General features: G+C 39.1%; 1 protein-coding gene across 6 annotated transcripts in view; it reads right to left on the reverse strand.

Moving 5' to 3' along the window:
- LOC135482534 (autism susceptibility gene 2 protein-like) overlaps nt 1-23,748 on the reverse strand; it is a 157,606-nt gene extending 133,858 nt beyond the window's left edge. For all 6 annotated transcript variants that reach the window (XM_064762642.1, XM_064762641.1, XM_064762640.1 and 3 more), the window contains exons 1-2: nt 23,343-23,748; nt 1,926-2,309 (exon numbers count right to left, since the gene is read on the reverse strand). In XM_064762642.1, coding sequence (XP_064618712.1) covers nt 1,926-2,309; nt 23,343-23,588 — 630 coding nt within the window. In that variant the 5' untranslated portion in view covers nt 23,589-23,748. The remainder of the gene's footprint in view (nt 1-1,925; nt 2,310-23,342) is intronic.
- Between the last annotated feature and the right edge of the window lie 1,537 nt (nt 23,749-25,285).

Below are 25,285 nucleotides of genomic sequence, written 5' to 3' on the forward strand. Positions count from 1 at the left end.
ATTTCAAACAAACCCTGTGGCTATTCTAACCTATCATCACAATTACTGTAAATCGTGGAATTCTACGCATAAACAGGTCTACACTTATATCCATAAATTTGTGACAAGTTCAATGGCATAATCAATATGTAATGATCATAATTCCAGTTGATTGATATGAAAGCTGATGCATGCATTGACTCGGATGTTGACGGTGCACGTTCGCAGGGGTGGCATCTCCTGTAGATTCTGACTGGCATTGCTAATGCTGAAGCATGGACACAGCATCATGAGCATCAGGTCATTTTAACCTGGCATCTATCTCCTCTACTCAGTCTCAGTGTTAAAATCATGCCATGGAAGGAGCATGTGGATGGCCTATTTTATGAGAAGTTGAAGGAACAGATGACATCCAACGTATACCCAACCAGGTATTACATCTCATTTGAGTCCTCATTTTGCCTGGCACAAATCATAACCTTGGGAGGCAAAAAGGGAGAGAATTCACAACAGAATAAGACTGTACACAGCATGAGTACACCCTCTGCAGGGCATCACTGCATGCGTGGATAGTCTCAATGCATGAACATCTTAGCGTGTTTGCCTCGCAAGGTTTTCAATGCATGAATGCCATAGCCGCGAGCCTCCGCTAAAGAATTAATAATCAGATTTTACGTTGAAGGACTTGAGGTCTTTCACTTGTCAGCTGAGTCTCGCGGGTAATGCTCTAGACGCATCAACTTGGCAGTGAAGTGTTTGGGGGCATGCATGATGTTTGCTGTCAATGGCCCCATCAATGGAAGAGAGAAATCATTCTTTTTTGCGATGGCGATGGCGGAGATGGTGAGCAGTAGTGTTGAGAGGGGTCAAATGCTCGAGTGGGGTTCTTGCTTTCAATCAACATGCAAATAGTTTTTCCTCCAGGTGTTAAAATAAACACTACAACGGATGTGAGTCAGTCATCATTTGTGCATATTACATTTTCTGATTGCTAAAAGTTCACAAATTTGTTCATTTTCAATTGGCTACATGTTGTGTTTGCTGCTGAAATGTAATGGTTAATACATTATGGCTGAAAAGAAACAAATTATGGCTCTGAAACTTCCTGCGTTGAGAGAATGGTTAAATACACGAAGCACCAGAAAAAAGTAATCAATTTATAATGTAAAAGCAAGAAGGAATATCAGCTGACAGTTCAATATACTTAGTATTCCAAAGCTACTATATTATTCTAGATTCACCGACCTAATACCATTTCTGAATATGCAAGAGTCCTATGACAACAATATTGCAATGGTAAAGTACCAAGTGCGCATCTTCCCTTGCCCCATTGAGCCAGCCTCATCTGCTACTCCTGTCATGTCTCAACCAGAGTGCAATGTTTCACCCTTACATAATAGATTAAATAAGAAATATACTTCTTCACAGGACATTAGCCATTGAGAGGCAGTGTATAGATCTGTCTACATTGGGCAATATCAGAGTCAGGCAATATCGATGTCTGCAGTGATGATGCATTTTGTCTGGTTGGAGAAGTTTTGCTGTGAAGGATTGTAAGCGAAGCTGATTGGGACAAGTATCGGTACAAGAAGATGTTTTTTAAGTATTTTAACTGTTCACTATTTTATATATCAAAGTATCTGGCTGAAGAAAAATTAACAATCAACAAAGCATTTAGCTTTTTGTCATACTTCTGCATCAGTGGAGGTCATGCAGAGTTGCTTATTTTTGTGTGGCTGGGACATTTATTTCTGGTGTCATACATGTAAGTTAGGTTAACATGTTTGGAAACAGGCTGTTATTAGCTGGGTTTTTCATTCTTGCAATCCTCACACTCTTGCATAACAAAAGTGAAAATAAACCAACTTCTTCCGCAGTTTTCATTTGCAACACTGAAATAAGAGACTTTCAACAAAGGCGCCAAACGTAAAAAGAGTATCGCCTACCTTCTTAACCTTCTTTTTCGGAGAAACCATAAAAGGTGGCGACGTAGGCATGCTTGTCGTCGTGGTCGTCAAGGAAGTTGTAACCATAGTAACAGTTGCCACCGGTGACACAGCAACTACAGTGGTTATTGCCATAGTAGTATTTGTAGTTGCTGTTGCCATGGTTGTGGTTTTTGCTGTGACCATGATAGGGCCTGGGAGACTTTGGACTTCAGTTTCAACTTTTGGCGGCGAGGGTGGCGGCTCTGGGCTGAGAACATCAGGCATTTGCATATTTTCATTTGGAGTCACTGGTCTGGTGTCTCTAGCCGTAGTCGTGGTTGTAGTTGTCATGGTTGGAGGAGACGTAATACTTTTCCGGTTTATGGAGTTTTTCACACATGTCTGGAAATATAAAGAAAGTAAAAATATCAGCAAGGGGTGACATGTACTGTAATGTGCCCTTTATTTGGTAGCTTTCTGGAATAATTCCCCGATATCTTGAACCTCAAAAAGGCATCAGCAATAAAAAGACCTTTACTTTGTCAAGTGCAAAAAGAAGAAGACATATCTAACAGCTTATCCACATATGTGCACAAGATAATGCTGTCAATGCTATGCTCATTCCTGAGAGAGAGAAACATATCTATCTATTTTCATGATAACAAGCTGCACTATAGTGCTATTCTAAAGAGACATTCATATAGGCTACGACACCTCAGGTGAATACTTTTTAGAGAGACCTGGGCTGACCCCTGGAAAATTATTCAAAATGATACAACTAAAAGAAGCAACCAAGGGTATACAATAAATGTTGGTGGCAATCCTGCAGCTATTCCATGTAACGGAAAGATGACAATAGCTCAAATAATTTAGAGACACATTCATACACATGTAGGAATTAAGTTCATCCGTGATCCCTGGATAGTGAAAAGTATGAAGTGACCACGTTGGTTTGTTGTGGTTCAGAATAATAGCGAGACAAGCCAAGAGAATGTGCTAATCACATTCTTTGTAAGACAAAATGTCTGTTCTACTTGCAATAAAGGTGTTAAAATTTGTACATTTCTGCTACATGTATAATTATCAATGATACACACAGGAAGGCATGATCCATGAAGAGTGCTGACATATTGATATGGCACATTCCACCCACGTTTCAGTTCACCCAACCTTGGCCTTGAACATTATTCAGGCAAATGTACACTAAAACATACCAAATGTATAGCAAATATTGCCCAATTTAACATGGAATGGACTGGGGATGGGGAAAGTGAACCGCCAACAAGCATTTAAGGTGCAAACACACCACAGAATAAACCACACTGTATGCATATACTGCAAATAGATTGGATTTATTCTATCAACATATCTAATTGACCATGTTAAACACATGTTTGTTCTTTATATATAAATCTATAACCTACTTGTAGTCTATGTAATTATGAGTCATGACCAGAGTGCCCTTTACATGAATGTACAAAACACAATGCGATAAGACGGACTCCTATTTAACATTATCAGGTAGCAAAAAATGTGTTGATTAAATTACACTTTATCATCCCAGACATCTTTATCTCCCATGCCTTTGATATCTGAAATAGTGATATATTTTATTGACAGATGGCAGCACGTGCACAGTATCGAAGGAACTGTAATATATAGCGTAATGTGCTCCTTTATGATACTTATTATTATCCTATTGATTTGTTGTCCTCGTGGTCTTCCCCAAGGTCATGTTCAATTATTGACTTCTCAAGTCTGTATCAACAGAGGGTTTTCAATGAATTTTCCATAAAGTACCCATCAGCAGGAAATCAGAAGTACTGCTATAATGTCTTAGACCTTGAAAGATATAATGATAGCAAAACCTGGGTTGTATTTCGATGTTAACTGTATAATCCCTGACCAAAGGGTAGCAGACTTTCGACAAATATCTGTATATGGTGCAGGGATTGAGGCCTGTACCTTTTCAGCGCAATTACATAAGAAAACTGCCAACTGCTGATGATGAGTGACACACAATATCAAGGAGTAAGAGCTACAGAGCCAGCAAATCATGACATCATCAACGCATTGGATGGTGCAAGACGTGATTGGTTTTGCCATGGTCATTTCACCTCAATTGTTGTTTTTTATGTTTCCGAAACCTGACCTCCTCATGACCCCTGGAAAGGTACTGGAACGACAGCGCACCCTAGCAGATTTGATTCGCAACCTCTATTACAGTTATACACCACCTTCAAAAAGATTGCTTTTTCACTTCCTACAGGGGAAAATCTTCAATTCATCGACATGTTCCAATAGTACACAGGTAAGGAATATCCTTCTTTTGCCTACAGAATTAGGCAAAATATTTTCCTAAAGTAAAGTACAGTCTTTTTTAACCAAAAAGGTCTGTGTTTATTCATTCTATAACATATGACAAAAGGCCAACTGTTTTCGTCCATAATTGTCACACTTTTCTGAATATTCAGATGAGCACTTCAAGTAAAATGCTCTTTATAAACATGATAAAGGTGTCATATTTCAATTCTGATCTCTGAATGTGGTATGAATAACCACAGGTCACAATACAACACTAACATAATAACTCTATGTATCATTACTACTAATGTTGATAACTATGCCACCATTATTCATGCAATTTTAAAAAATTGTTTTATCCCGACTGCATCTGTTGCTTCCTGGAACATAACATGAACTGAGAAGTCAAACAAATTTATTTGCTTCCTGGAAGCCACATGATTTTATAATTAGGCTACCGCCTGGGTGGATATTAGATGCATCTAGTACATGTATGAGAGTAGATACTTCCAGGAGAGCCCCACCCTCTAGTGAAATCAAAACATGGTTTAGGTGCAACATGCAGCTCTCAACAAGTGTTTAAGTGGCATATAATTTGTTATAATGGATAAAACATGCCTATGTATACACATGATGTCATTCCAATAGCAAACAGGTGTCATTGACAAAAGCCTGTCAATCACATATTGTCAATCTATCAACAAGTCCTGCTTATGGCCCAGCGAGCCCTTTAAGAGCGATATCGACCAACTTGTTATTGTACTCGCATACTTGAACGGCAGTTGTTCACCAGATTTGGACAAAGGAATGACGGGTGGGATCAGTCATACAAAATGACACATTTTTGAATTGGTCGTTTGATTGTATTACTTTCAAACAACATGGTGTCATTGTCACAGATAATTTTCCTTTTCCTGTGCAGGGGATTCACCAATAATGAAATACTGACTACTAAATCTGTTGGTATTTTTACTTCTCGATAACAGGATATATCAAACAGATGTGGGAATTTGGGAGAGGTTATGGGCGGAGTCTAAAGCACTTCGCAAACCAGCATTGTCTGCTGCTTCGACCTGCAACGAAGCCATGATAACGGGACACTTAAATTGCAATTTTATTTAACCAATTGTCAGCTGCTTAGCTTTCCAATCACCATCACGTTGTCATAACTATGTGGAGGTCGTAGCATTAGAAATCATCACTGTACATCCCAGTTTGGGACCCAGCTGCAATCTAGCCTCTCAGGTGTAAAAATGTGTGTCCATGTAAGATGTCAATTTAAGAAGCTTTTTTCCAAGTTTAATCTAAATTATTGGTTACTGGTCAATTCAATGTAATTACTAGTCAATTTGAATTGTATTTGACTAAAATGCAAATGAAAGATAGTTTGCTTGCAGGCAGAATTGCTCTCTGTTGTGGCATGAAATCGAAACCAGTTTATTATTGATTGGCCATCACAGCTATGACCAATTCCGTGTTATTTTTAAACAGATATAATAGAATAAATGATTTCCTAATCTTCATTCATTAACCACAACTGGCCTTTGAAAATTAGAAACGGTGGTAACAACCGATGTCATCCACAAGAATAAGTTGATGACAACATGGATGGAGATGTGGCAATCACCTTTCATTGGCTGCAACAATTGACCATGCCCACAGATCAATAGCCACTAATGGCTGTCACAACAAGTGTGCACACCCAGACATAGCTGAAGACAGTATGAAGACGGTGTAGTTACTTGTCGTTGCTGCCATGCCAGCCTTTTAATCTTGAGGCAAGATTTACTAAGAATCTGGACTCCAAAGCGAAACCAAATTGTCCATCTTGCTTGACAACCAAAAGGATATCAGTCAAGAGGATCAGATCAATCAGTCCAGGCAAATCCAGCATGTCAGGGGGCATCTAAAACTGCATATATTCCATATATTCTATACAATCTGGGTGAATTGGGGGGGGGGGGGGGGGGGAACACAATCCATATTTCAATAGTAACTTGATAATCACAATTACCATATCCACACACCAATTGATTACAATAGACAGTAAAAGCCACGTCACCATGATATCCCATCTCAAATACCACCAACTACAAAAAGCAATTAGATCCATTTACATAATTCTCCATTGCCTTTGTGAGTCTATTTCAGTTCATAAAAACAGTAATTATTGCATGCGCTTTGTAATATCAAATAGAATGCATCGGTTTAAAAATATTTTACAATGTATCAAAAACATGGTTTGATATAACTATGAATTGATTGTAACATTTACACCATTAATGACAGAGTAGAACATGACATGTTTATGCACATTTGAAACTTAAAATGAAATATTGATGAGATAATTTGAAGTGGGGTATGTGAGTGTACTTGATGATGGTTTCAAGCCAAGCGTATGCTGATAATGGGCCAGGAACTCATACTGATAAATAACAGCAATATTTACGGTCATATACTGCACAGACTGTTTGCATGCCATTTATTTTCCCGTTTCAGATAATCGCCAAATACATTCGGCTGCAAAAAGGAAAAATTTAAGTTATTATTTTAAACTATGAACAGGGTTGTCAAAACGCCAAGTTGCAATTTGATTTAGTCAATGAAATGGCCAGGGCCATTGTGCTCACCTCATGTGGAGGAAAGATGGATAAAGAGCATGGTCTTGTGTCATGTAGTGTTAGGTTTGATGTAGGTCCAAGCAATTACAATTTCCCCAGAATGGCCAATTTACAGTACATTCGACCTCTGTGACCTTGAAAAGTAGGTCAAATCAAAGAAGACCCGGGTGACACATTGAATGGATGTTAGAATTAGATGTACCTAGGAATAATGGCATTTTGAAGAATTTAGGATTTGGCCCCCTCCCTGGAGGCCAAACGGCAAATCAGATCGCACCAAACTTCGGTACCTGAGATCACCTGACCAAGGGGTACATGTGTACTTAATTTGTGATCAATAGTCATTGCAGTTAAGAAACATGCCATAGTTACGGCCTGACGGCGAATTTACGCCATTTGACCTCTGTGACCTTGACAAGAAGGTCAAATTAAAAACCTGTGTGACATATACTGTATGGTGGTTAGATGTACCCATGATATCAAATTGGTGGCAATCGGGCAAGAAGTTAAGGAATAATCACATTTTTAAGGTTTTTGGATTTTGCCCCCTGGTGGTCAAGTGGTGAATCATATTGGACCAAACTTTGGTCCCTGAGATCACCTGACTAAGGGGTAAATGTGTACCAAATTTGGTATCAATAGTCATTGCAGTTTAGAAACGTGCCATTGTTACATCCTAACGGCTAATTTACACCATTTGACCTCTGTGACCTTGAAAAGGAGGTCAAATCAAAAACCCGGAGGATATATGATGCACCTTTGCTAGAAGTACCTACCATATTTTTTTCAAAATTTCCCGACTACTATTAAGGGAGATATTGCATATTTTCACTTTTAACATTTGGCCCCCTGGTGGCCAAACCATGAAACGAATCGGACCGAAACTTGGTCTCCCAGGTGTCATTACATAAGGGTACATGTGTACCAAGTTTCAACTCAATAGCTCTAACAGTTACGAAACGTGCCCTGCTAACGGACGACGGACGACGACGACGACGACGACGACGACGACGACGACGACGACGACGACGACGACGACGGACGACGGACGCCACGGTATGGGATAAGCTCACCTCTGCTAAGAGGTGAGCTAAAAAACAAAATGGCTGCAGCTATTTTTGAGTTTTTATTCCAGTAATGGGCAGGCAATTTATTCACACTTATCAATCTCATCAGAGCGATATGATTGCATATATTTTTTTAATTCAACATCATCAAGTGACAGGTCCTTAATTGTGAATCTACCTAGAGAGCTTCGATCTCACGACCTTCTACATAAGCCGACACTTGAAGAATGTCATTGCGTGTTCATCTTGTATTTCTTTCTGATGTCACCAGTGAAAAAAACAGCCAACAAATTCATACATAGGCAGATCAGGCAGCAACATCTCATACATCAGAAAATACAATGTATACGCAAAGTGCGAATTTGCTCAATCGCCTCACGTCAGTCAAGAAGAGAAGTATTCAGCACAGGGATGAAATGGTGCTTACGTATTTCCATAGAAACACAATTCTTTCATGTTGCATGTCACACTGAGTAGCTTCGAGATGCTCGAGTTCACGCTTTCGAAAGAAATACCTTGATTTGATGACAGCAAAGAAGTGGCCATCACGAATCATAATGGGTTAACATTCATAAACTGATCTGCTACTACTTAGGGGGAGTGAGATCAAGAGGCGAATGTGACCGGAGACCTCGATAATTCAAGATGAGAGATGGTTGGAATTTACAATATCAGAAGCGATCAAGGAAGTGAGGATATGGGCCCTCCAATCTAACTGGAACCAAATGGATATTTTGAGTCAGAATTGTGCTCTGGATTGTTTTACTATTATTTAACTATTATTCTTCAGAACACTTTATACTGCCAGTCTGAAACTGCCAAATTACTGAGCAGTGAATAGCAGAAAATTTCCTACTTCCATTCACAGACTAAATAATGAACATCCTCTCACCCTAGGCCCTTTAGCTCGAGTCACTAAATGACATCCCATCAGATGGACATCTATATGAGAAAGTAGAAGGAAGCCCCAGGGGGAGAGATTTGCCCGTCATTGATCGCATAAGATACAGCCAACATACACATGTCAATCAATCAAATAAGGATCTGGTGATTGTCCACAGTATTTATGTGGTCAGTGGGGAGAGGCTGTCAATGCAAGGAGACAGAAGTTGGTTGGCAATGGATAGAGTAGGAGTGTGATGGGATCATTCACTTTCATTCAGTTCATTTGGAGGTTAGAGGAGGCACTATTGATGGGGATAAGGGACAGCGGTCAGTTTGGAATGGAATGGGATTCATATTAGGGGTATCACAGGAACTCTCATCCCATTACCAATCCCAGCCTTAATAACAGGCAGCTTAGGCTATAGAGCTCGTTAACAAACTAAGAGTCAAGACGATTTATAGGAAGCAGCCAAAAAGAGCCACTTCATCTGTGACCTGGGCAAGTCATTTTACTTCCAATGTCGACACCTCATTTGAATGAGTCATAGGACGGAGACTTCTCTGAATTTGGTGCCTATTCCAGGGTGAAAAATGGCAGAAGGGGAGTCAGTAGGCCATCCACGCCTAGTACAATAACAAAGCAAACACTCGCCATCTGGCAAACCCAATTAAACCCAAGAGAAGTTCAAAGTCAAAAGATTGCCTTTTTTTTAAAACTTATCATTTGGAAATTCTTACTTCGTAACAGAACCAAGGCAAAATATCGCTTAATTTTAATCTTATCACATGGACATTCAAACTTATAAGTAGTAAAGAGAGCCAAACCAATAAGATAGCTCCTAAAATAATATTAACAATCGAGATGATTTTTGCATTTCAATAAATACGCACATTCAATATTTTAAAGCAATTTCCCTCAGGACAGCTATCAAACATTACCGACAGCTATCAAGCATCAGTACTGATGGCCTTCGAATCAATAATCCCATATAATCACATTGTATGACACTTGTACGCGAACAGCTTGCTATGAGAGTGGATCAGGGCGCAAATACAACTACGTTATGAACACCGCCACAAATTACCGACCTGCACTTCGGGTGTATAATGCTAAAGTGCTTATGATGATGGCAAGGGGATTTTTATACTTAATAGTATAATGGCACCACAAGTCAATTTTGCAGCATGGAGGCCAAGTGAGTTTTACTCTGTGTGTAAGGTCAGGTCTCTGAAGTATGGGGACTGTGGGGCAAAACTGGTTACCATTCTCAACACTGTGCTGCATCATGAAGGCATGCAGTCAATTTCACTCAGTATTCCCCGGCTTGGAAGGGGGACAGAGCCCCCTCCTCGGTTGGAAGAGGGGAGGGGGATATGGACCGCCTTCTGTTTGCACACACTAAGTTTGTTTTATTGTCTTGACACATCTGAATACCTGAATAGTACTTCTTATGATTTGTGATGTAAAAATTTCAGGCAGAGGTGATTATGAAAAAATATTAAGGACATGTCTTGATTCATATACAGTAAAGCAACATCACTTAGAAATAAACTTGACATTTCAATTTGGGTAAGTTTATGCATTGAAAATCAATTTTTTGTATACCAGTATTGACAGTTCGCATGCACCAATTTCATGCAGCTATATGAAGCACATTATAATTCAGTTTGCATGGCCTGATAATACCATTTACCATAACATATTAGCTGCGCTTACACCACGAAATATTGGTGGACCAATTGCACTTACACCACCACATTGCCGCGACAAATTGGTTCGGCAATCCATTGCCGATACAAATTGCCGAGCGAATTTGTCCCACCAAGCTTGATGGTCCAAATTCGCCCGGCTTGTTAAAAGTTCGGCTTTGTCGTGGTGTAAGCGCAAATGGATCGGCAATTGGCAATTAGCTAGTTAGATGGTTCGGCTCCAGGCGGCGCTTTCGAAATGGCGCTTTCTGCCAAGGCTTTCCGCGTTCTGCTTATTGTTTGCGCGCCATCTGTAGCCGGATTTTATAACTAGCTGCAGCGCTGGTGTAAGCGCTTGGTGGATTTTCGATGGTGCGGCATTGGTTCCCGAACCAAGATTGGTGGTCCATTTTCAGGTGGTGTAAGTGCGGCTATTATCAAGCTGAATAATTTTGTGAAATCATCAGGACTATAATCTCAATGAATAATCCGTGCACATGTTAGATTATTCTTAGGCGATATGAAATTCTATCATTTCAAAACATGACAACAGAGGAAGCCGATTTTTAAAGATGGTTCATGGTTAAAACGAATTAGATATTCAGAAACAATATAAAGCCGCAGGCATACAATCCATCAGTGGTGACAAACCAGGTGAAAAGGATTGTAAAATGTCTGCTGCTGGAAAAGGCTTGTCTTGCCGGAATTTAACCTCAGATACAACAGCATAACTGACTAGGAATATAATCCTCGATCCCCTCAATGGGATTCTGGTCGATGGCTGACTGCTTCCCGGTCAAGGCTCCATTTTTTTATATTATCATGGTATTATAGTCCAGGGTTGAAGGAAGTTATCGTTACTTTATGATAAGGCTTAGGTGTCTTGCTCAAGGACACCAAGATTCATCAGTGGCAATCCTATCAAGCATCTGACCCCCACCCTCTAATAAAAGCCTCGCCCTCTATCAAAATTGCGACACATCTCCGCCTGAGTGATTATCTTTATTCACCACTCCAGTCTTTGTCCTCATCAACATATGACACGCCAACTGTTTGATCGGTCAGGCGACCTTATGTTGATGACATACTTGTTGCATGATAACATTGGTTTGCTTGGAGTGCCATGTCAAACCTGCAGCTAATGAGCAAGGCATGACACCAGCTTCCTGTACCACGCTTCCTGCCATCTAAACAATCATGATTTGCAATATTTCCGATGTTACCATGAGTCCATTTTTTAAATTAAAATCAAGAATAAAGAATAGTGACCATGTTGTATAATAATTAATATGCACATACACAACACTAGGTCGGGTCGGCATTTTGTTAGAGCTCAGTTACCAACAGAAGAGGCCGTTACCCACAGGAACTTTGCATCCATCAAAGTAATAGTGGGAAACACTGCTCTGAAATAATAATTCACAGGGTAGCCTAGTTCTGACTTTCTTAGCTTCAAGTCTATTGAACATGCCCACTCAATACCAACAGCTATAATTGCTAGCTTTTTCCGGTCAAATATCAGTGAAATATGCAATATAATATCCATAACCAGCAAAACATATAAGGCAGTGCGTCTATTTACTGTACTAATCAATACATTATAAAATATTCAAACAAATTACTCTAAAGTATTGAGCTGTTTCACTTGAGGCATGTAAATCATTCCACCAATCACTCCGACATCGGGCGCGTATCAAATTCAAAATGTATTTTCAATGGGGACCGGAGAGGGAAGAACAGTAAAACGCATTGCGGGAGAGTAATGTGAAACCTCACTGGGATGTTTTCAATGCAATGCAGATTCATGTTGACTGAGAATACAGGGTGCATCAGAATCACAGATCAAATTCAAGGGGAGCCAATGGGAATATTATGGGAGAAGGCAATAGATACATGCATGAAAAATCCCTGACCCATTTTGAAAATAAGATTGCAATGTGAAACAGATATTTTAGGGATTCATGTTCTCTGACTTTAAAAAGAGTACAGGGTGCAAGAAATCGAGGAAAATCATTCTTTATCAAATGCGATTGATAATCCACTGGTCTAGCTCGACTATAATTTAAGTGGCCTGAATTGCAATGGCCAGTCAAAGGTCAACAGTGCGGATTGAAGTACGTGACAATAAAGCTTCAGTGGCTTTTATAACAGTAATTGTCACCAATTTGATTCTTCCAGCATCTGGCCAATTGATAATCTTTAAGCCAAAGTCAGCGGGCTTGGCAATTGAAAAACATAAGGAATATAGTTATGGTGGTTTCCTAATGATCCCCACTGAGAACATCATTCTATTAGACTATTAGCATCAGTACTTTGAGGTTAGCATTCTGATTCGTTTCAATGAGGCGGTTAATCACAGCAACATCTCTTTCCGATATCAATTGTGATGGAAAACCTGTGAGCTTGCCATGTTAATGTGATGTTCAGGAGCATCTCTATCTTTGTCTCGAGATAAAGAAGATACATAAAATAACGATACCTGGTAATGTAGCCTCTATGGCAATACATAACACTAGTCTAGGGTACAACCTGGTAATGGATCCTATCTCTATAGATGTGCACATATGACTACTTCTTATACCTGCACTTACCTGCAAGAAGAGGAATCAACAACAAATTAGAAAACAATGCAAGAAATGTTTGCAAAAAATTTCAAACCGCTGAGGAAACGATCTTGTATAGTATATGTTATCATCAGAGGGTGTCAGCGACTGAAATGTAAGCCCGGTAAAAGCAATTTCAATTCAACTGTTCAATATTATTTAGAAGAATGGCAGTAACTCAAAAACCACAGGAGTCTGGATACTGAACAAGTCCAAGGTTAAAAAGGAAATGAGAAAAAAACTAAATTCTTGTCAAACACATCACTTTTGAATAACCATCTGCACAACAATAGAGAAGCACTCCTCAAGAACGCTTTCCAAAGGCAACTGAGTCATAGCTGTCACAAGTCATCTATATTCACACAGTTAGTGGCTAATTGTTCTTAATGAGGCTGCATGTGTGCTGGGGGAAACAGGAGCAGCTGACAGTAAAGAACTTGGTAATCCATGCTTGTCAAGAGGAAGAGCCCTTGGCATTTAGCAAGAATATCATTTTTTGGATCTGATATGCTGACAATATCATAACGTCAACCTTCTTTAACTCGTTACGGTTCAATCACATGCTCAACATATCCGACCCAATCTTGACACACAAGGTTCTGAGGTTGCAACCGAACGCTCTCATCAATATTCTCATGCCTCTTCGAAACTGTTCTACAAGACCACTATATCAACTGGCCACATATCAATGCTGAGTAATGGGTCAAGCCCAAGAGAGCAATCACACATATTTAGCAACAAACTTTCTATTTTTAGTAGGAACACAAAACCTAGAACTGCAATATTCTCATGGCTTGTCCAAACTGTTCAACAAGACCAATAGATCAACTGGCCGCGTACATCAATATTTCATGAGATTTATGGTATGATGATGGTGATCAGGAATAGAGCTAAACTGGCTAGACCGGCTTTGTCATGTAGTGATCAATATGGTGTAAGCAGCGATAGATGAATATGGCGAGGTTTTTCATCGGATTAATGTGGATGCGTGCTTCACCCGATGGGATTGCAAAGCATAGCTATTGAATAGCTCGCACACTATGGCATACCTTGCACATTGCATGAAGATTTAGTTTTTTATGCTTGTGTGGCGAGTAGCCTAAGTTCAGTGAAACAGTAGTCATGTCTGTTGATCCATTCAAGGTGGATGATATCTTTTAGGTGGCGCACTAAATTTCTCCTGAATTGCAAGACCTGATAATGATTGATCTGCTAAGCCAAATAAAAGGATTCCCAGTCCATGGGGAGATAACCCTGACATCAGGAACATATCAATGTGACAGTGAGAAACCATACAGAATATTTATAATCCACATACAATGCAAGAGAAAACTGCTGAGGTCCGATATTATCAATTTATAAGATTTTGCCACAATTACAATACATCTGTCACAAGCCACATTAGATAATCCATTTATTAATTAATTAATTAATTGTGTACCGTGTATTACTTCACTATTTAAAATATTCCTGGTATAGTATAATACATAGTCCGAGTACATCTTTTGGTGTGATATTCAATAATTGTTAGAGGTTTCACAAATCTTTACGCTGCACATATTCATGTATTCACAATTAGAATCCTGGGTTGTTTGCAAACATTGTACCTGTCCCAGAGTATGCTCACTTGAAAGAAGGAATCGATAAATGAAAAACAGATCATGTTACGGCTTTCTGAGTGGAAATATTGTGCTATACACTTCAAAGGCTGTCTGAGAGCAAATAACTTGTCATCTTTCTGTATGGACAATTATACGGCTAGTCATAATACACATTTTAAAATGGAGTCGAGAAGGAAATGTTTTTAGCAGAATTATGATCATGTCAGACTTTCCTAATCTAAAGATTTTTAACACTCCCAGAAAAACCTTCATTTTTAATAAAAGCAGCACTCTTCATTTCACTCAAATGTTTTAAGCACATTGATCGTATCGGACATGACAATCAAGGTGACAGCACTTGCTAAACCAGCCAATCGATTAGGTCGACATGCTAGCTATGATGTCAAAGGTTGCCAAGCCTAATTAGCCCCATGGTGCTCATCATGGTCTGCTGTAAATAGATTTGAGGGTTTCATCTTTCCCTGTGGACATCATAATTTTTCATCTGTTCACAGACTACCATTTTTGCAACATGGATGAAAATGCTGTACCTCAATTGGTCAAATAGCGACAAGGAAAATATTTCGCCTCCAACAAGCCCATCAACTTATCAGTCATCTTGAATTGTATCAATAGTCTGCTCTGTTGCAAACACATGCATAACCCAGCTGCCGAAGATCGAGGACACATTGCCGGTAGAGTACAGCTTCTCAATCATGAGAATAGCAACAACCAAGTCTGATGACTCAGTTGGCTGCGTCTTTTGTGCTCCGCACACAGATATGCCCAGCATGCTGTATGTCAAGAGTGTTGGGGCTTGATAGGGTTTCTTGCAAGTGGTGTAATGTGTCCACAGGACAGATAAAGCAGAGATGGGAGGAAAGATTGTGCTGGGAAAAACAAGATCAATTGTCACCGGCATGTCAGTGGTGAAACGGCAGCTCAATGGGGTACCTGCCTTCAAAACGTGTAAACATGCCACCAGAAATGGACAAACCAACTGCATCCACGCATACCTCACGTCTGCCCTCATCACTGCTTCAGAAACTTCAGAAACTCAGAATATATTTATGCAGAGGACATACGAAGTCTTTGTTTCAATTGACAGATGTCTTTTTGGCGAATCTATTCTAAAGATAGTCAGGCAATTATCTCTTACGGAAATCTTTTTTGGAGAGTGGTAAAGTGCGGACAACATGAGGGATACTTAGTAAAAACCACTTGGCATCCAAGGTGTTAAAATAATTGTTTTAAAAAAGGGGTCTTTTAGATCTCAAAGCCTTTGTGTCAAGATGAGTGCTGTATTAAAAAGTCATTCTCATCTATCACGATAATCTGGACAAATTTGAACATTACAGCTGGTTGTCACTAGTGATCCATAGAGATGCATGCCGCAGATAGGGAGGGAAGATTGATCCATACATAACGCCACCATGCACACTCAATCAATTATTGGACATTATGACAATTATTTACTTTGGAAGCCATAATTAGATTTTATCTGTGCGAGCTAGTGTCTCTCAACCCTGTGCTTTCATTTAACCAAAAAATGTTTCAATCAAAGTAGACTTTCCAGTTGAAGTGTGTCCTTTTTCAAAAAACTAGCATAAGTGTCCACTTTTTGGCAGCAATTATGGTCCCCTTTTGAAACGAATTTCAAGGCCTGCCAACAATTAAGTGATTTGTTCCATTTCGCAGGACAGTAACGAAAAGGTTAGACGCCTGCAAAAGTAAGGGTATAAATATCGAAACATATACTCAGCTCACAACAGCTACCACACAAATGATAGCATACTCAACATACACAGCATGCTTTTTACACACTCAAGTCAATATCAGAACAACATTCTTTGAGCGACTACTCAACATGGTATACAACCACTCAACATTGTATACATGTACACCTCCATCGAACATACTACATGTACTAAATGGTGAAAAAATCCGCTTCTTTTTCAAAGGAATCAAGACTTCGTTTCGTATCTTGCGAGAATTCAATTTTCGTCAAGTAGGCCTAATTGGGTGGCACAACAGTAGCCTTCACACACCATGGCTACTGATGGTCACTGGACCTGAAACCATTCATTCTCATGATGAAAACATCCTGATTCGGAAGCAATCATTATCCTTCCAAAGCAGGCCTTAAACACATCAATTATTTTTTTTAAATTGCACCAAGTCATCATATGATGTGAAGGCATTTTAGTAGAGATCAAAAGACCATCAGGCCTGCCATGGAAGGATATGTGAATTGATTACAACATTATCGCTTCTTTATTTTCCACCCAAGTTGCCATCAATCAAATCGCCAACCAAAATATCAACTTGGTTTTTCTTTAACAGGAATAATTTTATCATGAACATCAGAGAAATGAGAGTTTAATTTCATCTTGCTATAAAACCAGTCATGCAAGAATCATCGATTAGCCATAAATCAAAGAAATCCACTTTGCATTAAAAACATGATGCCCAATCTACAACAGCACTTAGATATCAATATTAGTGGAGGTTTTCAGAAGTCGTGCAAGAAACTGTTAGTCAGTCTGGATTTGCCAACGAAAGTTGCATCAGAGGTGAGATTCAAAGTGAGTCTTTATTAAGGTTCAAGTTTGTCACCAAACAATCGCAAACTTTACCCGGTTGGCAGTACCGGTACTTCACCAGTAGCTTATAGCTTCATGACCTCATCATCAAGGACACCTGATAACAAGAGAACAAAGAAAGACTCCTTAGCGACAACAGCTAAAGGCACCATCCTTAGCAACTAGAAACGCACTAAGATAGTATTGATCTAACACGACAACACCTGTGATATCACAATCTACATGTAACTCTCCTGGTACTGTGAGATTCCGCAACTAAATGGTATTTATTTCCCTGACCCTGCATAATTATCCAGTAATTGCATATTGCCCCCCCCCCCCCCAAAGAATCCTAGAGGTAGACAATTTGCACATGAATTTCACTCGAGCTGAAAAAACTCCTCGGCTAAATGAATGATGTACCACTATAAAGACACAGCTAAACCAAGAGGAAAAAATCCCGGCATATTGCACGATTGCCGTAAACACAACACCTTACTTGAAACTGGGATGGAAGTGGCAAATATTGAACCAACATGAGTGTGGTTAGAATAGAATCAAGTATTTTTGAAAAACAATTCAAAGTAGTAAAGTACTCCATAATTTTAAGTTTCTAGGATAAAAGCTACCCACTCTGCCAAGAATAAATAATTAAGGTTAGTCTTTAGTCTTTTTTTTTTCATTTTTGTTCTGTTGAACTTAGCACATCGTGACGTAAACCAGTGATTTTCAATACTCTCCCTCTCGATATTATGTACATACGAGGTAGGAGTATAGCTAAAACCTGATCTCAGGATGAACTTAGCACTAATCACAGCAAAACTACATTTGTTGTGTTTATGTCTATGAACTGACACTGCCATCTGGCAAGTCTGGCTAAAACTAGCAACGCTGACCTGGACTCCCATGATTTGATGACTATGTGACTATAATTAGCAACCAATTGTCCCTGCTCTAATCAAAATGAACCCACAACTGACCCAGTGCGGGTGTGAGGGCGACTCCCTCAGGCAGGAGGCAATCAGCACAATTGTATGTTGACTGTACATGTAATAATAATTGCCAGGCACCTAATTCTCAAACCAGTTTTGAGATAACTCTTCCCCAACAATTTATGAAGAGCAGGAACTGGTGAAAAAGTATAATTAGAGAATAAAACTCTGTCCATGCAGGTAACAGGTACCCCCTTCAAAACTGACTCTCGATATGCACACTTGTCTGCACACACTGCAACCTCACAGAACACATCAGGGGTCAATAAGGCTTGTGATCTGTGGAGGTGACATTTGGGCCAAAAGCCAATAATAGGATGGACACTTCAGGTATGTTCAATAACATTATTCCTAATCACTGGGCACTGTGATGAATATGTTGCCAAAAGTGCAACTTTCTGACATTTCACACATTCATATTTTTTTGAGTTACCTTGAAACTGAGTTAATTCTAGTAGCTTTCCAATAGTAAAAATGCCATGTATACCCTACTTTTAGTCACACACACAGTTCTCCCCCCCCCCCCCCACCCCACCTCGGCCCCTGCAATACTGAGCACTCATATTGCATTGAAGGACAACTTAGAAACGAATTATAAGTTCTCCATAATTTTAGATTTACAGATGCCTTTTTCATGCAGGCATGTTTCTATGAGCCATAATGCATGCATATTGTAACATAGCCACTGGCAGCTGGACAGATTTGTCAGTGCAGGAGACAAATCAATAATAGAATAGCAGAGCAATATGCTCAATTAGGTGTGAGTGAAGGAGCTCTATACCATCATCACTATCATGTATGTTGTAGGGGAATCTTGTGTTGTTGGTGGATAATTTATGTCAGCTGAGTGATTTAAAATAAAATCAAGGCCCTTAATCAAAGCAGAGCAATATGATCACAATAGCAGTGGGTGAAGGAGCTCTTCCAGTAGCAGCTTGTTGTATGAAGATAATTCAATACAAAGGAGAACACATGGTACGCAACCCCATGCGGTCTTTTGTTAGCTGTGGGTTAGTTCTGGCCTTAAAAACGATTTCCTCCAACTGGTGCCATGTAAACTTGGCAAAATATCACAAATTAAAGAATTCCTCGCACCTGCATGAACATGGCTAACAACCTGTGACACTTGCCACCGCACTTCACAAATCAATACCGAGTCACTACACTCCTTTGTCAAGATAACAGATTGATCAATATATATACTCCACATTTAATCATTATTTTATTACGTTATGACAACATGTTTGTAAGTTATAAAGATCAACCAAAGCGCACACGCACAATAATGCTAAAGGCTTTAAAATTGACAAATGTTGAGTATGAAATAAAAACCACTTCAAAGGGCAGTGAAAATCTGTAATGGTGAGGGGCGTCTGATATTATTGTGTGCTGACATTGTTGAATTAGAAATGAGTTCTGGCATTCTGGGGTAAGTCAGGTCTATTGAACTTGAGATCTGGCAATAGCATAGGGGACAACAGTGGTGAAATCAGTAATTAGGTGAATTGCTGAGCCACCAGTAATTATGAATAACAGGAATGGAACTGCGTGCCCTAAAAACTGTATCCTTCCAAGATCTCTAGGTCTAATCAGTGTGGTTGCAGTATGCTGGTAAAATGTCAGACCGAGATGTGTAATTTGCAACAATACACTCATTCACCCCAAAACTGTCCTTATTGAGCTTTACATTAGCAATTTAAAGTGGCCACACAAAACAGCTTGAGTTATACTGGAACCATGCAATTCTGGCTACAGATTGGTGATTACCAGCTTTACAAATCAATGGGGTCATGGTCTGTTCAACCACTGGTCAATCACTGACCTCCACTTAACAAGGCAATTTGTGCTTCTCCTGCTACAGGTTTTAATTTCACAAAAAGTTATAAAAACAGTACATGTAAGAACTAAAAGCTTTAAAATAAGCTTGTTGCTCCATCATTATACTCAAGTAGAGTAGAAGTAAAGTTGGAAAGCCTAGCCAAGTCCCATCATTCCCAAATTGTCTGCACTACTGAAAGTTTACTTCAGAACTTCTTCAGAAGCAGAGGGAATAGCATTCAAATAAAGCCGCAACATCATCATGATCAAAAGATGGCACTTAACAAAAATTGGTGAAAATCTCAAAGCCAACGGATACACAAGCTCTGAATAGGTGAAAAGAAACGGATACTAAAGCAGCAGCTCCATTGTTATTGAGTCAATAGCCCAGTGAGTGTCATTGTCTGCATTAGACAAAACCATTGATTTTTATCAAGACTGGTAACCAGCATGAAAGCAAGGAAGCATCTAATTTTATCATGACATGTATCACTGTGTTAGGGACACATTTAAAATCAGAGATATTAATTTGGGGCTGGAAATGGCAATCATATGATAAAAATATTGATCAACAATACAAAGGATACATGTACATTCATCTGAAGACTTTTGAAAAAGTTTATTTTTTACATTCGTTTTTTAGTAAATTACGTTATTCAATACAATTGTACTATGTCTTGATAGATGGTTATTTTATATGTTTATTTGTTTGCCAATGAGACAATTTTTCTTCTTCTTTGGGGGTGGGGCACTTTTCATTCTTTAGAGTTTAATATTTTAAATGCTAGATTTTTTTTCTCACTTATTGTTGTACACATCTTCATCAATGTTACAACATAAGAAACATTGAACACTGACAAGCAATGTTTACCTGAAGTGGTATGAAATGGTCCCCAGCTGACCAAACACCCATTGAGGTGAGATAGGCAGTAACCGCACTCACCTAGCACAGCCAGTAAACCCACAAAAGCTCCCCATTGCTGCACGAGCAGCAGATGAACCATGCAACAGAAATAAATGTATGCAGGCCTAAACGAGCGCAAACGAGCAAATAAAAATGCTCCTCCATGCGATTTAAATCGCATGCATGATATTATTGGCTTGTTTGCCGAGGTCCCTCACCTGCAACAAGAATTGGTGATCACAGCAATCAGCGATCACAATCAAACCCAGTGATACAATATGATGATGATGATTATGAAGATATACCCGCAGACAAGATACCTTTTTTGTCACATATATGATAGTAGTGATCACAGGTTACAGTGATCAAATACTCGTTTGGGTAACACTTTATATACATCAATAGTTTGATTCAGGGCTAATATCAGCAGTCAATATTTATTTCTATTCTTGATAGGTTATAACATGAAACCAAGCCACAAAGGAATTCACCATGCTGTGGTACACGTAATATTTGCCATTTAGCATTAAACCCCTGTACGATATGTGGAGCCATTCAAAATGTATGACAACATAAGTTCATGACTTGTCAAAGTGCAATGGAGTCAAACAGAGGGGGAAAATAAAAAACCCACAATCCTGTATAAATTGCTCAGAATAATGTATAGGCTTATACTATGGTTAGAAAAGTCCAGTTTGGAAACAACTGTGTCAACACCGCCTTTTAAATCTGCAAATGTATAGTCGACCATGTAACCTGCTGAGAACTCCAAATCGTGCACCCACACAATATTTCGACAGATCCACTTTACACACTGGGCCACCCGTGGGGTACACGGTTACACAGCGAAAGTCACGACAGTGCTGCTAGTGGAAGTGGAATACAGCTGCCAACTACACCCAATGGGTTAAAATAAGGTCAAATCAAATAATTTGATTCAGTACACAGAACAGACATGACGCACACAAAGTTCAGACAACTTGTTTGGGTCAGCACTAGAGGCACTGGGTAAGACTGTATGGCGCATATGCAATAAAAGGGTTAATTCAGATAGCACAACATATCAACAAAGCACTTGAAGAGTCAATAAACAGAACACACTGTAGACATCAAAATCAATAAAACAGGACAAGAATTGTAAATACCGTTAAGAAAGAAAAACATGAAAGTGATAACTAGGAAATTAGTATTGCCTAAAAACCTACATAAGATAACATAATTGCCAAGTTATTAAAACTTACTTTCCATTGTTTGTTATCCTGGGAGGCCTGTCAAACAACTATACTATTCAACCCAATACTGACAATAGGCCTACTGCATGGGCACCTCAGATTTTGACCTTTTCAAAAGGAGGATTTCAAAATAAATTCACCATTGCAAACGTCTCTTCAGATTTTAACTGAATATATGTAGGCTAATATCTTCCATCTATCCTCCATGAGAAAGATAAATCTAACTTGTTGAACCAAACCCAGCTGTGCCATAACAAATAAGTACTAACTTATCGATCTTTTTCAAGGCCTAGGTTTTGCAGCTGAAATTTAAAAGCATCACAATCATGAATAAACTAGAAGCAATAAAGTATATGGTATATGGGATGAAGTAAAGAAACATGCCCCATAAAATACCATTTGATTACAAAATTAAGATAGCTTGAACGTTTTCTGCCTCTTTCGGTTATTATGTGACCTGCCAATGTCAAGTTGATATTCCTGCTCAGAGTGCATAATAGATTAAAACATGAGGAACTGGAAGCCAAACAATATCTGGAAAATAATGTTGATACAAAAATTCAGCAAATTTGATAACAATTAAGAGGGAAAAGGAAGTCATCCCCTAATAATCTGACATGCATCTTCCAGTGCTGGGAATTAAAATGGTGGACATGCCACTGCAGGATGTTGGTAGATAATCTTCCAGAATGCACACTCAACCTGACCGCTTTTCTACAACAAAATATCTCAAACTATGAAATAATGTCTTTATAATACACTGGTCAGGTCAAAATGAGCATCAAGTTAGTTTTAGTACCTAAAATCTACATGTTTTCAAAGGGGTAACGAAGCCATTTTCCCCCAAGTGAAAGGCAGACGATTGTTATACATTGTATACACATACAGCACACAGTACAGAAATTGAGCAGGGGGCCGGCTATGCAGAAATCATCATGCATTCCACCGCTTATAAATTATACGGGTTGGTGTTTTTAGAAAGCAAAATAAACAGGTTTATGGCTATGCTATAATGAATGAATTAGTGAGAAATAATCGTGAGATTACCATGAAATAAAGGGGATAAACGGATCTTATTTGAGGTGACACGAAACCCGGGAAACGGCCCCGAAATAAATAAATATCACATCGTCCTACCTCGAGATCTTGCAAGGTCTTGAAACTGACTATGGCAAATCCATCAATGATATCTTCGTCGCATGAATCCGAACTGGGCCTGCGTCTCCTGGACTTGCCCTTGCCCTTATCCTTGGAGGGCCTGGGTGGGGATTCATCCCCTTCTTCATCCCCAGAGTCAACCACATGATTTAGTTTTTCCTGTTGGACCTTCTCACGTTCGCGGCGTCGTGGTCGCGGTGTACGAGGTTTGCCCTCACTTTCCATCGTGATATTTCCGCTAATTCCCACGGAATCGGGCACAAATTCACCTCATTTGGTACTCCAGGATCTGTGCTATATCCTAGTATAATCCGATATGAAAATAATATCCAATAAATGGGTAAATTTTCACAAATCCGAACAAGTCAAAATCTCCTTTGATTGTTCAAATGGCGGATAATACAATATGGCCGAACAACACTGTCGGGAAATTTCTGTGTTCTTCCGCTCTCGCACTTGCTGTATGTAGTGCCATCTACAAACTGAACGCTAACGTCATTTGAGAAGCAGATTTCTTGGGAGAATTTCTTTGTTTAAATATTAGAAATATTTGCTTTTGATGTTGATAACATTTAACTTATGTTTCGTATTCTTTTTGTAAAGTTTGAAGGTGATTTTCCGGGAGTCAATTAAGCTAATTGACTCAATTAAATTAGCACGGTTTTGCCACTATTTTCTGTGCTTCAATGAAATTTTATTTTTTTACTGTGGGGGCGAGGGGGTCATCATAAGCGGGTATTACACCAACAATTACGGTAATTTCATTCTACATGACTTTTTTCATATTACTTGGCTTGGCATATGTTGTCACGTTTTTAGCTTGGGAGGCACGCTCGATGATTGACACATCACTCTCATCATTAATCATTAATTAATCATTAATCATTAATTAATTGATCATTAATCGGGTTGATTAGAATTATTACTGGTGGCTTGTTATTTTCCTCCAAGTATAATTTGGACTCGTGCGGTCGAACTTCAATTCCATTGCCATGGTATCCTTAATTTTTGCTCATACTTATAATTTAATTAGTTCTATGGTATTTTTATTGGGTTTGTTTATTATAGAAACGACCATCAAGAGTCTGATCGGTAGGCCTTCTTTTTACACGGCCCTCATAATTCTTTAAATAATATAACTGCACGTTATTGCACGATGTGCTATATGTATATCTATGGACCAGTCTGGCCTATATTTCTGTGATGCAGGTAATTTACTTGTCTTCAATTGTCTTCGGGGGTTGATTGTGCCTCTGCGCCGTGGGTGTGTCCCGGCCAGAGTGGAAACGAGTTATTTAATCGATTGTGGCAAGAGCTAGCCATTAAATAACTCCGAGAATGATGTATAATCTCACCACTTTCTCTTGTCGTTTTATTCACTCAACTTTTACAAACTGTCTCCTCATCAACACCTGATGAACACAACAGGGTCCACTCTGGCCGGGGCACACCCACGGCGCAGAGGCACAATCAACCCCCGAAGACAATTGAAGACAAGTAAATTATCTGCGTCACATTTCAGACCTGATAAGCCGTTTGCTACATTGTTTTTTGGTGATATTTCTTTTTTGGTATAATTTAGGCAATGCTTAATCATTTTTATCTTTGAATAAAAATAATCATGATCAAATGATATCATGTAAAATATACTGATATGAACTATCAAGAATTTAAAAAGACTAATTCTATATGTATGTCTTAGATCACTGAAACTAGAGTTCATGTATATGATACTCCATATGTAAAATTTCACCATCGAAGAGCGGTTGATTAATTACTACGACATCGAAACAAATGCCAAGCTGGGACATGACAGCGTTATATAGACAATCGACCAACTTAAGTGTAATCAATCTAGCTTGAATCGAATACATGTACTCAGGTGTAACATCTATAGACTTGTTTCCCCCCCTCCCCCAATT

Source organism: Lineus longissimus, chromosome 2 (genome assembly GCF_910592395.1).
Source record: "Lineus longissimus chromosome 2, tnLinLong1.2, whole genome shotgun sequence".
In the NCBI taxonomy this organism is placed as follows: Eukaryota; Metazoa; Nemertea; class Pilidiophora; order Heteronemertea; family Lineidae; genus Lineus; species Lineus longissimus.